The 12,059-nt window shown below is 50.4% G+C and overlaps 1 protein-coding gene across 8 annotated transcripts in view; it reads left to right on the top strand.

Annotated features, from left to right (window-relative positions):
- The window catches only part of CUX1 (cut like homeobox 1), a 463,251-nt gene that overhangs the window by 328,760 nt on the left and 122,432 nt on the right, over positions 1-12,059 (top strand). For all 8 annotated transcript variants that reach the window (XM_035280564.3, XM_035280554.3, XM_035280546.3 and 5 more), the window contains exon 9: positions 9,056-9,104. In XM_035280564.3, coding sequence (XP_035136455.2) covers positions 9,056-9,104 — 49 coding nt within the window. The remainder of the gene's footprint in view (positions 1-9,055; positions 9,105-12,059) is intronic.

Here is a 12,059-nt window from a genome sequence, read left to right as displayed (position 1 = left end):
CTCCTGCGTGCTAGCGAGAAGCCAGTGCCAGCGCCACTGCGCCATTCCCTGCTCGGCCCCTGGGACATTTGTTTCCCTTGGACGTGGTTCCGGGTAGGTGCTCTGTGGGCGTTATTGATGGGAGAGCGCCCTCTCTCAGTCTGAGCTGGGCCCATCGCCATCAGGGCAATGTGCCTTTGCTGGAGTGATCTTGCCTTGGCTCGCATTAGACTGCAGACCAGCCCTTCCTCTCCGGAAGATCAGGCATTTGTGCTCTGATCAGCTTTTCCTATAGGCTTGTCCCCACCCCTTGCCCAACTCCTTGAGCCCCCCAAGTTAAGGGGATTCCAAACCCAGAGCCAAGGGACTTTCCTCAGAGCCTGGCCCTATCTCCTCCACTTCACTGACCTGGACTTTCTGGATGAGGTCCAGTGAGCCCCACCTCTGTCCGTTTCCTCTACGCTTTGCGCTAAGGAGGCCTCACCTGGGGTGTAGGTTGTCATGGAAAATGACGCCCCTTCAGGACAGAGCAGGTCATCACATGCAGCCCTGGGGTGGAAGCGGAGAGTTCACTTTATCAGACCTAACCAGAGCTTTTTTATGAAGGCAGGAAGAATTAATCTGTACATATTTCTCCTTTCAGTGTCAAAGAATTTTATGGTCTGGTATTGAGACTATTGGTGTTTCTTTTCTCTTTTTTGAGACAGACTCTCACTCTGGTGCCTGGGCTGGAGTGCAGCGGCATGATCTCGGCTCACTGCAACCTCCACCTCCCAGATTCAAGTGATTCTCCTGCCTCAGCCTCCCAAAGTGCTGGGATTTTAGGCATGAACCACCACACCAGGCTGAGACTATTGGCTTTTGAATCAAATCTAAGATACACTGGTCTTTGAAGGCTGTTCTGTATGTTTTTCCAGTTGCCTTGTAAATACGCTTTGTTTTAACAGCTCCTGATGTCGGCATGCTTATTTGGGTATTGAAATATGCGCCCACACAGTGCCCTGGTGCCACGCGTCAGCCCCCAGGAGGCTTGCGTGAAAGTAAATACTAGAGTTTCTGGTGTGGATATAATTTCCCTTCCATCGACCTTGACCATGTCCTTTTCAGTTCCTCATAAAAATTGTGTGTTAGCCCAGAGAATACCCTGAAATGATGTGTAGGGAACTGATTGAATGAACTGCATATTCTAGGAAAACCGAAATTATTCGCTGTTTGAGGTCAGAGCCGAGCATAATGCAAGGCGGGTTCATAGATCAGTGGGAGCTGTTTCGTCAGCTCATAAAAAGGTGAGAGAACTGAATTTTTATAATAAATCATTTTGCTGAGCAAACACTGTGTGCAGTTATTACGGACTTTAGAAAATAAATGATTTTAGACCAGCGTCAGGCTGCAGATACTGATGTGGTGAGCTGAGCCTTCAGCACGAAGAGAACGAAAAAGTCTCTGCCGTCCCGATGACACTCACGTCAGGAAAGCACGTGCCAGATAATTCATTACTGCACTTGTGAGGTTCCATTTGCAGTTGTGGTATTAACCCCTGGGCATTTTCATATTACTTATTGAGGATAGTTTGTCAGGCAGGATTAATTCGGTGGGGGGAGGCAGCAGTGTAGACAGAAAGTGGATGATCACGACTGGGGTGGGGCCAGGTGCGGTGGCTCACTTCTGTCATCCCAGCACTTTGAGAGGCCGAGGTGGGCGGATCACCTGAGGTTAGGAGTTTGAGGGTACCCTGGCCAACATGATGAAACCCTGTCTCTACTAAAAATACAGAAGTTAGCCTGGTGTGGTGGCAGGCGCCGGTGATCCCAGCTACTCGGGAGGCTGAGACAGGAGTATCACTTGCACCCAGGAGGTGGAGGTTGTGGGGAGCTGAGATTGTGCTATTCCACTCCAGCCTGAACAACGAGAGCAAAACTCTGTCTCAAAATAAAATAAAAAATACAAAAATTAACTGTGATTATGTGCGCCTGTAATCCCAGCTACTTGGGAGACTGAGGCAGGAGAATTGCTTGAACCAGGAAGGCAGGGGTTACAGTGAGCCAAGATTGTGCCACTGTACTCCAGCCTGGGCAACAGAGCAAGACTGTGTCTCAAAAAAAAGAAAAAACTGGATAGGAGGTGCCCCAAAGCAAGACCCACCTCCTTGGTCTGCAAACACCGATGGCCACACTTCACATCTTCCAAAGCCCTGATGCATTTACTTAGCTAGTTGTATTTTTCTTTCAGCTTTTAAAAATGAAACCTCCTTAGAAGAATTAATAACAGGCCAGGCACAGTGTCTCATGCCTGTAATCTCAGCACTCTGGGAGGCCAAAGCAGGAGGATTGCTTCAGGCCAGGAGTTCAAGACCAACCTGGGCAACATAGCAAGATCAACATTGTCTCTACAAGAAAAAAGGAGAAAAAATTAGCTAGGTGTGTAGTGCATGCCTATGCTCCTAGCTACTTGGGAGTCCAGGGCAGGAGGATTGCCTGAGTTCAGAATTTAAGACCAGCTTGGGCAATACTCTAAGACCCCTATCTCCAAAAAACAAATTTTTCTTTTAGATTAGCTGGGCTTGGTGGTGCACACCTGTAGTCCCAGCTACTTGAGAGACTGGGGCAGGAGGATCACCTGGGCTCGGGACAGGAGTTGAAGGCTGCAGTGAGCTGTGATCACACCACTGCACTCCAGCCTGGGTGACAGAATCAGACCCTGTATCAAAAATAAAAAAAGGATTGTCAGAAAAATGAATAAGAAACAGATAGACTTTTTTTTTTTTTTTTGAGACAGGGTCTCACTTTGTCACCTAGGTTGGAGTGTAGTGGCACCATCTTGGCTCACTGTAGCCTTGATCTCCCGGGATCAAGCACTCCTCCTGGCGCAGCCCCCCAAGTAGCTGGGACTACAGGCGAGCACCACCACGCCTTCCTAATTTTTGCATTTTTAGCAGAGGCGGGGTTTCACCGTGTTGGCCAGGCTGGTCTCCAACCCCTGAGTTCAAGTGACCCACCCGCCTTGGCCTCCCAAAGTGATTACAGGCATGAGACGCCACGCCCAGCTGACTTTTAAAATAATAATCAGAACTTTTCCTCGCCCCTGCATCCCTGGTTCCTCCCATCATCTCCTCCTGTGGTTTCTGGTCCCTTCTGTGAATGGGGACAGCAGACCCTCCAGGCCCAACTGTCACCACAATCCCTGGTATGTGTAAGGCCTGCCCTACAGTGGCAGTGTGGTGTCGTCATTGTCATCTGAAAGCTTGAGGAAAAGAGAGTCGCTCTCGTCATGAAAGGTAAGTGTAGTTTTTGTTATCGCTTTCAGTATTTTCGTCCGTTTGGTAGTTGCGTAGTGACCAAAGCACCACTGACCAGGAGATGGAAAACTTGAAATTCACTTCCAGGGATTGCCTCAGCCCGCCAAGTTTGCACCTTCCTGCATCAGTGTGTGACTAATTTTTTATAAGTGACGTGAAATCTTCTGGGGATGAGGCATGGCTTTCTGGGTATTGGGCACTTGTCTGAGAAGAAACCCAGAGAGTGCGCACTTTCCAGGAGGTGCCCAAGCCCCACCAGGGCCCATAAACCTGGCAGGAACTGGATGCCACTTCGCAACCCGCGCCAACCCCAGCCCTGCCAAGCTGACCTCTGTGTAAAGCTGGGCCCCTGTAACCTCACTCTCCTCCACGCCTGGCCCTTTGGCCACATGCAACAGCCAGGCCACAAGCGAGGAGTGGATGGAAGCAGCCAGGGGTGGGCTGGCACCACCAGGCAGCCAAGCCTGCAGCCTTTCAACCCCACACTCACAGTCTGCTGAAAGCTGCTGCTCCTGGAAGATTCAACACTCAGCTCCCCGGGCAGAGGGTTTTCCTGGTTGACAAGCAGCTGAAGAGAGGCGTCCATCAGTGAGGGATCTCGGGAACAGGGGCCATGCCCTTCCCTTGCTTCCTGTCTGCAGCAAAAAGGTGTTGAATGCCTACCACGTGTTTTTCTTCTTCAGTTCATCTTGAGAAACACACAGCAGGGCTGGCTTCTCTGTTCTCCTACCATGTAAACTGCCAAAAAGAGCAGCTGGCACCCCCAGGAGGACCCAAGAACACAGGCAAAAACAGCTGGGCCCCAGAGGAGAGCACCCCTTCTGAAAGACAGACCCAGACCCCCAACGGTGGGTGTGATATGAGGCAGGACAGCTGGGCCACAAAGACAAAGTCAGCACACGAAAGGCACTCAGGGAAACAGAGGAAGATGGTGGCCAGGTGAAGTGGAACCAACAGGTGACCTTCAAACGGACCGAGTAACGGCTGTAAAATATGGAATAACTTAGGAGCAAAGCAGGAAGGACACATTGCTGGCCGGGTCTAGTGGCTCACGCCTGGAATCCCAGCACTTTGGGAGGCCGAGGCGGGAGGATTGCTTGAGCTCAGGAGTTTGAGACCAGCCTGGCAACATAGCAAGACCCCATCTCTATAAGCAAAAATTTTTTAAGTAAATAAAGAATAAACACAAGCCTGGAAAATAAAGATGAAGATATTTCCCAGAAAGTAACTAAAGAGATACAGATGTAGAAGTTAGAAAGAAAAGAAAATTAGAGATCAATTCAGGAGATCCAACATTCGCCCAATAGGAATTCTAGAAAGAAGAAGTAGAAAATGGAGACTCCCGGTGCAGTGGCTCACGCCTATAATCCCAGCACTTTGGGAAGCTGAGGTGGGAGGATCACTTAAGCCCAGGAGTTCAAGACTAGCCTAGGCAACATGGCAAAACCTCATCTGTCCAAAAAAAAAAAAAAAAAAAAAAAAAAGAAAGAAAGAAAAATTAGCCAGGCATGGTGATATGCACCTGTAGTTCTAGCTGTTAGGGAGGCTGAAGTGGGAGGATCACCTGAGCCCAGGAGGTGGAGGCTGCACTGAGCTGTGATCATACCACTGTACTCCAGCCTGGGTGCAGAGCAGGAACCTGTCTCAAAAAAAAAGATACATAAATTGTTAAAGACAAGTTAGATCAAGTTAACCTTGATCCAGAAGGCAGCAGGAAAGGATAAAGAAATAGCAAAACTTAAAAGAAAAGTTGAATGACATGGAGGACCAAGGTAGCTCTGCCAACAATATGCGAGTAGTAGCAGCTTCAGACAGAACAAAAGTGTTCAAAGGAAAACAAATTAGCCAGAATTAAAGAAAGGCGAGTGGGCTTATATAGGGCCACACTGGAGCCATTAGGAAAAGTCCTCACCTTAGACCCACATTCAGTGTCTCTTCACTCACCAGCCCCACCAGTCCCCAGCCACCTCCCAAGTTGTGCAGCCAGCTCTGCTTGTGCATTCAGAAGAGGATTTAGGCACTTGTCAAACCCCTGCATATCTTGTTGTGGGTACTCAGCAGCTATGTGTTTTCGTCATCATCTTTTAAATCTACAACATTGGTGAGATACACAGGACCCGTATCTGCATCTCTGTGTGCCCGTTCCAGCACCAGGAAACTTTTCGGTGTCTGAAACGCTCGTGGAATGAGTGAATGAATGAATGATGCCAGTAGCCAGGGCAGTTTTGACCTGTGCATGTGGACATTAGAAATTCACGAGAAGTAACTGACTAACTGATTGAAGCACAAAACTGTGTTTAAAACTTGTGATTTGAGATGGGCACAGTGGCTCATGCCTGTAGTCTCAGAACTTTGGAAGGCTGAAGTGGGGGGATGGCTTGAGCCCAGGAGTTCAAGACGAGCCTGGGCAACATGATGAAACCCTGTCTCTACTATATATATATATTCAAAAATTAGCTGGGTGTGGTGGCGTATGCCCTAGTCCTGGCTACTCCACAGGCTGGAGCAGGAGGACTACATGAGCCCAGGAGACAGAGGCCGCGGTGAGCCAAGGACACGCCACTGCACTCTAGCCTGGGTGACAGAGTGAGACCCTGTCTCAAAAAGAAAAAAAAAAGGCTTTGCGATTTGCCTTATAAAAAATTTGCAACCTTTTATTTAGCGTCTGAAGGAGTTTCCCCTCTGAGTTCTTCATGGACAGGGTATCAAGGTAGCAGCTTTCTGCGGTGACTGGTGATTATCCTTTTCGGGTGTGTTTTAAGACCCTTAACACTTTCGATTTTTTGAAATGACCATTTGCAGTGGTAGACTATCTTTGCACAGCAGTTTTTCCATCGGATCTTGGAGGTTTCACTCTGAGAGAATACAGTGGGATTCGTCATTTAAGCAGCCTGGTCCTTCCCCCACTCCCTGCACCCAGCGCTGTATTGCAGAGGCCCAGTTTGGGTATTTATCTTACAGAGACACTGCATTCTTCATGAAATCAACCTAAAAATAGCTTCATTTAACTAGGCCACTTGACAGGCTTTTTCAGACTTTTTCTCAGACCAGTCTGAAAGCCGGATATTATTTCAAACAGATACAATGAACATTGAACCCGATCACAAGGCATCTGTTCCCTATTCAGGCTGCTGGGCGTTGATAAGACTCCTCAAATCACCACATGCAAAAGCCTCTGGCCACAAAAATTCCCCAGTCCCAGGACCTAGAGACAGGGTTTCCACCTCTCAGCGTTCAGGTGTACCTTAGCCCATTTTCTGTTGCTACAACAGAATACCTGAGGCTGGGCGATTTATACAGAAAAGAGGTTAAATTGGAAGGCCGAGGTGGGCAGATCATGAGGTCAGGAGATCGAGACCATCCTGGCCAACATGGTGAAACCCCATCTCTACTAAAAATTAAAAAATGAGTTGGGCATGATGGTGCATGCCTGTAGTCCCAGCTACTCGGGATGCTGAGGCAGGTGAATTGCTTGAACCCAAGAGGCAGAGGTTGCAGTGAGCCGAGATTGTGCCATTGCACTCCAGCCTGGCGACGGAGTGAGACTCCATCTCAAAAAAAAAAAAGAAAAGAGGCTTATTTGGCTCACAGTTCTGTAGGCTGGGAAGTTCAAGGGCATGGCCCTGGCTCCTGGCAAGGGCTTCCATGCTGCGTCATAACATGGCAGAGAGGGTCAAAGGGGAGGTGGACACATGCCAAGAGGGAAAACTCAGGGAGGCTCCTGGCTTTGTGATAGCCTATTCTCAAGGGAACTAATCCAGTTCCTCCAGTCTGGTCAGAGCAAGAGAGCGTTCATTGCCAGGAGAATGGCACCAAGCCATTCATGAGGGGATCTGCCCCTGTGACCCAAACATCTCCTCTGGACCCCACCTCCTAGTGTCCCCACATTGGGGAGGAAACTTCAGTACCAGTTTTGCTGCAGACAAACCATAGCAGGCTGCGTGGGTGCTGTCACCTGCGCCCACCTTCTTGGGACCATGAAGCAGGTTTCTGAAGGACACGGTTCTCATTGTCAGGCCTGTCGGGCGCCCTGGGCTGTCCCCAGGAGTAGACTTGCGCATCGCTGACAGGATGGGTCATGTCCAGGACTCTGGCATCCAATCGGACACACAGCCCTGTGAATACAGGACAAATTCTAGGGATATAGGGCAAAAGGGACATATGTTTCAGCATTCAGAGAGAGCTCACAGTGTGGGCACCAAATGAAAACTCAAGCCTGCACGCTAGGAATAGGGACCATGCCACTCCCTGAGACGGAGCTGCTGGGAGGGTCTGGGAAGGGCAGCGGGGGTGGATGTAGGAGGTGAGGTTCCCTGGGAGGAAAAGGCATTCAGGCAGGAAGCGCAGGCCTAGGGCCACAGAAGGCCTGGCGCTTTGGGGTCCCTCATATGGTGGGAGCTGTTGGAGCACAGGGCCCTGAGAATGAGTGGCGGGCAAGGCCACGATGAGGAGGGAGCCTTGGCGAGGGTGGGTGCGTCCTGGAGGCAGCAGAGTGCAGGTGCCTGTGGACTCAGAGCCGCAGCACGAGAGCCCTCAACCCAACCAGGTCCCTGTGGCTGTAACAGTGGCCCCATGGCCCTTAGGCATGAAAACCTTCCTTGGGCCACAGAGGGTCCCAGCCTGTGGCCTCCTAACAGAGGCCATCCTCAGAGCGTCCTTGCAGATGTTGGGGAGGTGGTCTGCCTGGGTGTCCTGCTCTAACCTCACACAGGCTTTTGGAGTTGGCCAGGCCCTTCTCAAAAGGACTCTCCAGGCTGGATGCAGTGACTCATGCCTGTACTCCCAGCACTTTGGGAGGCTGAGGCGGGTGGATCATGTGAGGTCAGGAGTTCAAGACCAGCCTGGCCAACATGGCGAAACCCCAACTCTACTAAAAATACAAAAATTAGCCAGGCATGGTGGTGCACACCTGTAGTCCCAGCTACTCGGGAGGCTGAGGCAGAATTGCTTGAACCCAGGAGGCAGAGGTTGCAGTGAGCCAAGATCACGCCATTGTACTCCAGCCTGGGCAACAGAGTAAGACTCTGTCTGAAAACAAAAAACAAACAAAAAAGCACTCTCCACATTCCTCTCTCAGGATGCTCTGTGTTGGATTCGTGTATTTGCCTTCAGATTACTCAAGAAGTACTTTCAAAACAAAACAGAAAAGACAGAACCTGGACAACTGCTTTTAGGAGCGGGCTGGGCCATAGCAATGAAGTTAGGCAGTCTGCACCGCAGCCCGTGTCCCCCAGCCTGCATCTCCATTGTCACCCACCCGCCTCACCCCCAGCTGGCTGCCTTCCCCTGGTTTCCTCATTCCTGGCGACACTTTCACTGCCAAGTGCCTTTTCCTAAAGTAGGCTTTCCCCAGCTCCTCTTCTCACCCCCAGCCTGGCAAAACTTCTACTCATCCTGCAAAACCCCACTTTCCCATCACCTCCTCTGCGGCCTTCCTTGATTCCCTCCCACAAAGACAGTTCTTCTCTCCCTCCTGTTTTCTTTTTCAGAGCACTCTGCTGAGAGCTCTTTTGGAACCCTTGGCAGGACACGCTGTATTTTATCTTTTTATGGTTATGTCTCCCTGATGACATGTGGGCAGTCCGTGAGCACCAGACATGCGATTATCAAGAGAGCGCATGACGGCAGCAAAGCACATCTCTTCCCCCAATGCAAGCCCACCCAGTGACTCATGGGTCTGCACGGTGCATCCCGAGCCCTGAGCTAGGAATCTGTCCCCTCAGGTGCCGCCGGAGCCGGTCTCCTTGTGACTAACCTGCTCTCTCCCTTTCACCTTCCTAGGGCCGACGAGATTGAAATGATCATGACGGACCTTGAAAGGGCAAACCAGGTAGGACCCTGAAGGCTTTCAGTCCCAAACCCCACAATCGCAGGCCCATTCCTGGCATCTTGGAAGTTACACGGCCGGTTCTCCTTGCATTTTTTGCTGACAGCTTTCCACGTCGATGCTCTTTCTCATGTCGTGAGAAGTAGGAAAAGACATAAAAAGTCCCAGGCACTGCTTCCTTGCCAAAGCCTTTGATGTGGTTCCAGCGTCTCAGGCTTCCCATGGTGAATATCCCCTTCAAAGTGGCAACTGTCTGCTTTTCCTCACTCCATCTCGTACATGCCCGTCTGGATAGCTGTGGCATCCGTGCAGTGTACACATCTCCCCACGGTGTTATCCTCGAAGAGTTCCTTAGTGTAGACGTCTCCCCACGGTGTTATCCTGGGAGAGTTCCTCAGTGTAGACATCTCCCCACGGTGTTATCCTAAGAGAGTTCCTTAGTGTAGACATCTTACCACGATGTTATCCTCAGAGAGTTCCTTAGGGTAGACATCTCCCCACGGTGTTGTCCTGGGAGAGTTCCTCAGTGTAGACATCTCCCCACGGTGTTATCCTGGGAGAGTTCCTTAGTGTAGGCATCTGGACACGGTGTTATCCTAGGAGAGTTCCTTAGTGTAGACAACTGGCCATGGTGTTATCCTGGGAGAGTTCCTCAGTGTAGACATCTCCCCACGGTGTTGTCCTGGGAGAGTTCCTCAGTGTAGACATCTCCCCACGGTGTTATCCTAAGAGAGTTCCTTAGTGTAGACATCTTACCACAATGTTATCCTCAGAGAGTTCCTTAGTGTAGACATCTTACCACGATGTTATCCTCAGAGAGTTCCTTAGGGTAGACATCTCCCCACGGTGTTATCCTGGGAGAGTTCCTCAGTGTACACATCTCCCCACGGTGTTGTCCTGGGAGAGTTCCTCAGTGTACACATCTCCCCACGGTGTTGTCCTGGGAGAGTTCCTTAGTGTAGACATCTTACCACGATGTTATCCTCAGAGAGTTCCTCAGTGTACACATCTCCCCACGGTGTTATCCTGGGAGAGTTCCTCAGTGTAGACATCTCCCCACGGTGTTATCCTGGGAGAGTTCCTCAGTGTACACATCTCCCCACGGTGTTATCCTGGGAGAGTTCCTTAGGGTAGACATCTTACCACGGTGTTATCCTCAGAGAGTTCTTTAGTGTAGACATCTCCCCACGGTGTTATCCTAGGAGAGTTCCTTAGTGTACACATCTCCCCATGGTGTTGTCCTGGGAGAGTTCCTCAGTGTAGACATCTCCCCACGGTGTTATCCTAGGAGAGATCCTTACCACCACCTTCTCATGGGTCACAGCCACTTGCTCCAAAGCGGGCTCCCAGCTGACGGCCCCCTCTTGGCTGACACTTGGTTCTCAGAGAGGCCTCGTGGGAAGTACCCAGCACAGATGGGCACATGGTGCTGGAAAGTTCAGTCATCCCCAGGAACCCCTTCCTTCCTCAGGGGCCCCACAGAACAAGAACACATTTTACTTTCATCGGTGCTGCTGTTTCTCTGGAAAGAAAGTGGTCCCCCGGCCAGGTGCGGTGGCTCACACCTGGAATCCCAGCAATCTGGGAGGCCGAGGCAGGTGGATCACTTGGGGTCAGGAGTTTGAGACCAGCCTGGCCAACTTGGTGAAATCTTATCTTTATTAAAATACAAAATTAACCGGGTATGGTGGCAGGCACCTGTAATCCCAGATACTCGGGAGGCTGAGGCAGGAGAATCTCTTGAACCGGGTAGATGGAGGTTGCGGTGAGCCAAGATCTAAGCCTGGGTAACAGAGCAAAATCTCTATTTCAAAAAAATACAAAATAAAATAAAAGAGCTTTGAGCTGGGCTTAGTAGCCCATGCCTGTAATTCCAGCACTTTGGGAGGCCAAGGTGAGTGGATCTCTAGAGGTCAGACGTTTGAGACCAGCCTGGCCAACATGGTGAAACCCTGTCTCTGCCAAAAGTACAAAAATTAACCAGGTACAGTGACATTAAAAATCAGCCAGCTGTTCAGGAGGCTGAGGCAGGAGAATCGCTTGAACCTGGAAGGCAGAGGTTGCAGTTTGCCGATTGCCCCACTGCACTCCAGCCTGGGTGACAGAGTGAGATTCCATCTCAGAAAAAAAAAAAAAGAAGCACGTACTGGAAGGAGTTACCGTTCATCACACAATCATCGTCCCTATTTCTCAGGTTTCCACCCACTGCCCCGCTCCCCTCAAGGCAAGTCTGGGGCGTGCCTGGCCTTTAGATGGTACTTTTGGGCAAGCTCTTGCTTGTTAAAAACAGGAGAGAGCCTTACCCTGTGAATATCAGTGAACTGTCTGGAACAGACACTCTGTGGTCTCAGAGGCAGTCCCCAGGTACCTAAGAAGTTTGGCAAAGTGGGCCGGGCGCGGTGGCTCACGCCTGTAGTCCCAGCACTTTGGTAGGCCGAGGTGGGTGGATCACGAGGTCAAGAGATCGAGACCAGCCTGGCCAGCATGGCGAAACCTTGTCTCTTCTAAAAAATACAAAACGTAGCTGGGTGTGGTGACGTGCGCCTGTAGTCCCAGCTCCTGGAGAAGCTCAGGCAGGAGAATCGCTTGAACCTGGGAAGCAGAGGTTGTAGTGATCGACATTGCACCATTGCATTCCAGTCTGGGAGATGGACAATACTGTGCCTCAAAAAAAAAAAAAAAAAAAAGTTTGGCAAAGTGGACACACTTCTCAAGGTGCAGAAGCCACGCGGTGGACGCTGGTCTTAGGAGACACCAGACAGGACGGTAGGGAAAGGTGCTGACCGCAGAATGAGGCTTGATTCAGTTCCTGACTCGGCATTTCCTGTGTGGCCTTCACGGGTCTGTTAACCTCTGTAATTTCTTGGTCATAAAAAAAAATCAAAAGAAAACTGAACCTTGAGGCCATTATGCCAGGGGAAATACGCCAGTCACAAGAAAAGACAAATACCGAACAGT

Source organism: Callithrix jacchus, chromosome 2, assembly GCF_049354715.1.
Source record: "Callithrix jacchus isolate 240 chromosome 2, calJac240_pri, whole genome shotgun sequence".
Lineage (NCBI taxonomy): Eukaryota > Metazoa > Chordata > Mammalia > Primates > Cebidae > Callithrix > Callithrix jacchus.
This window is presented reverse-complemented; position numbering and strand designations above follow the sequence as displayed.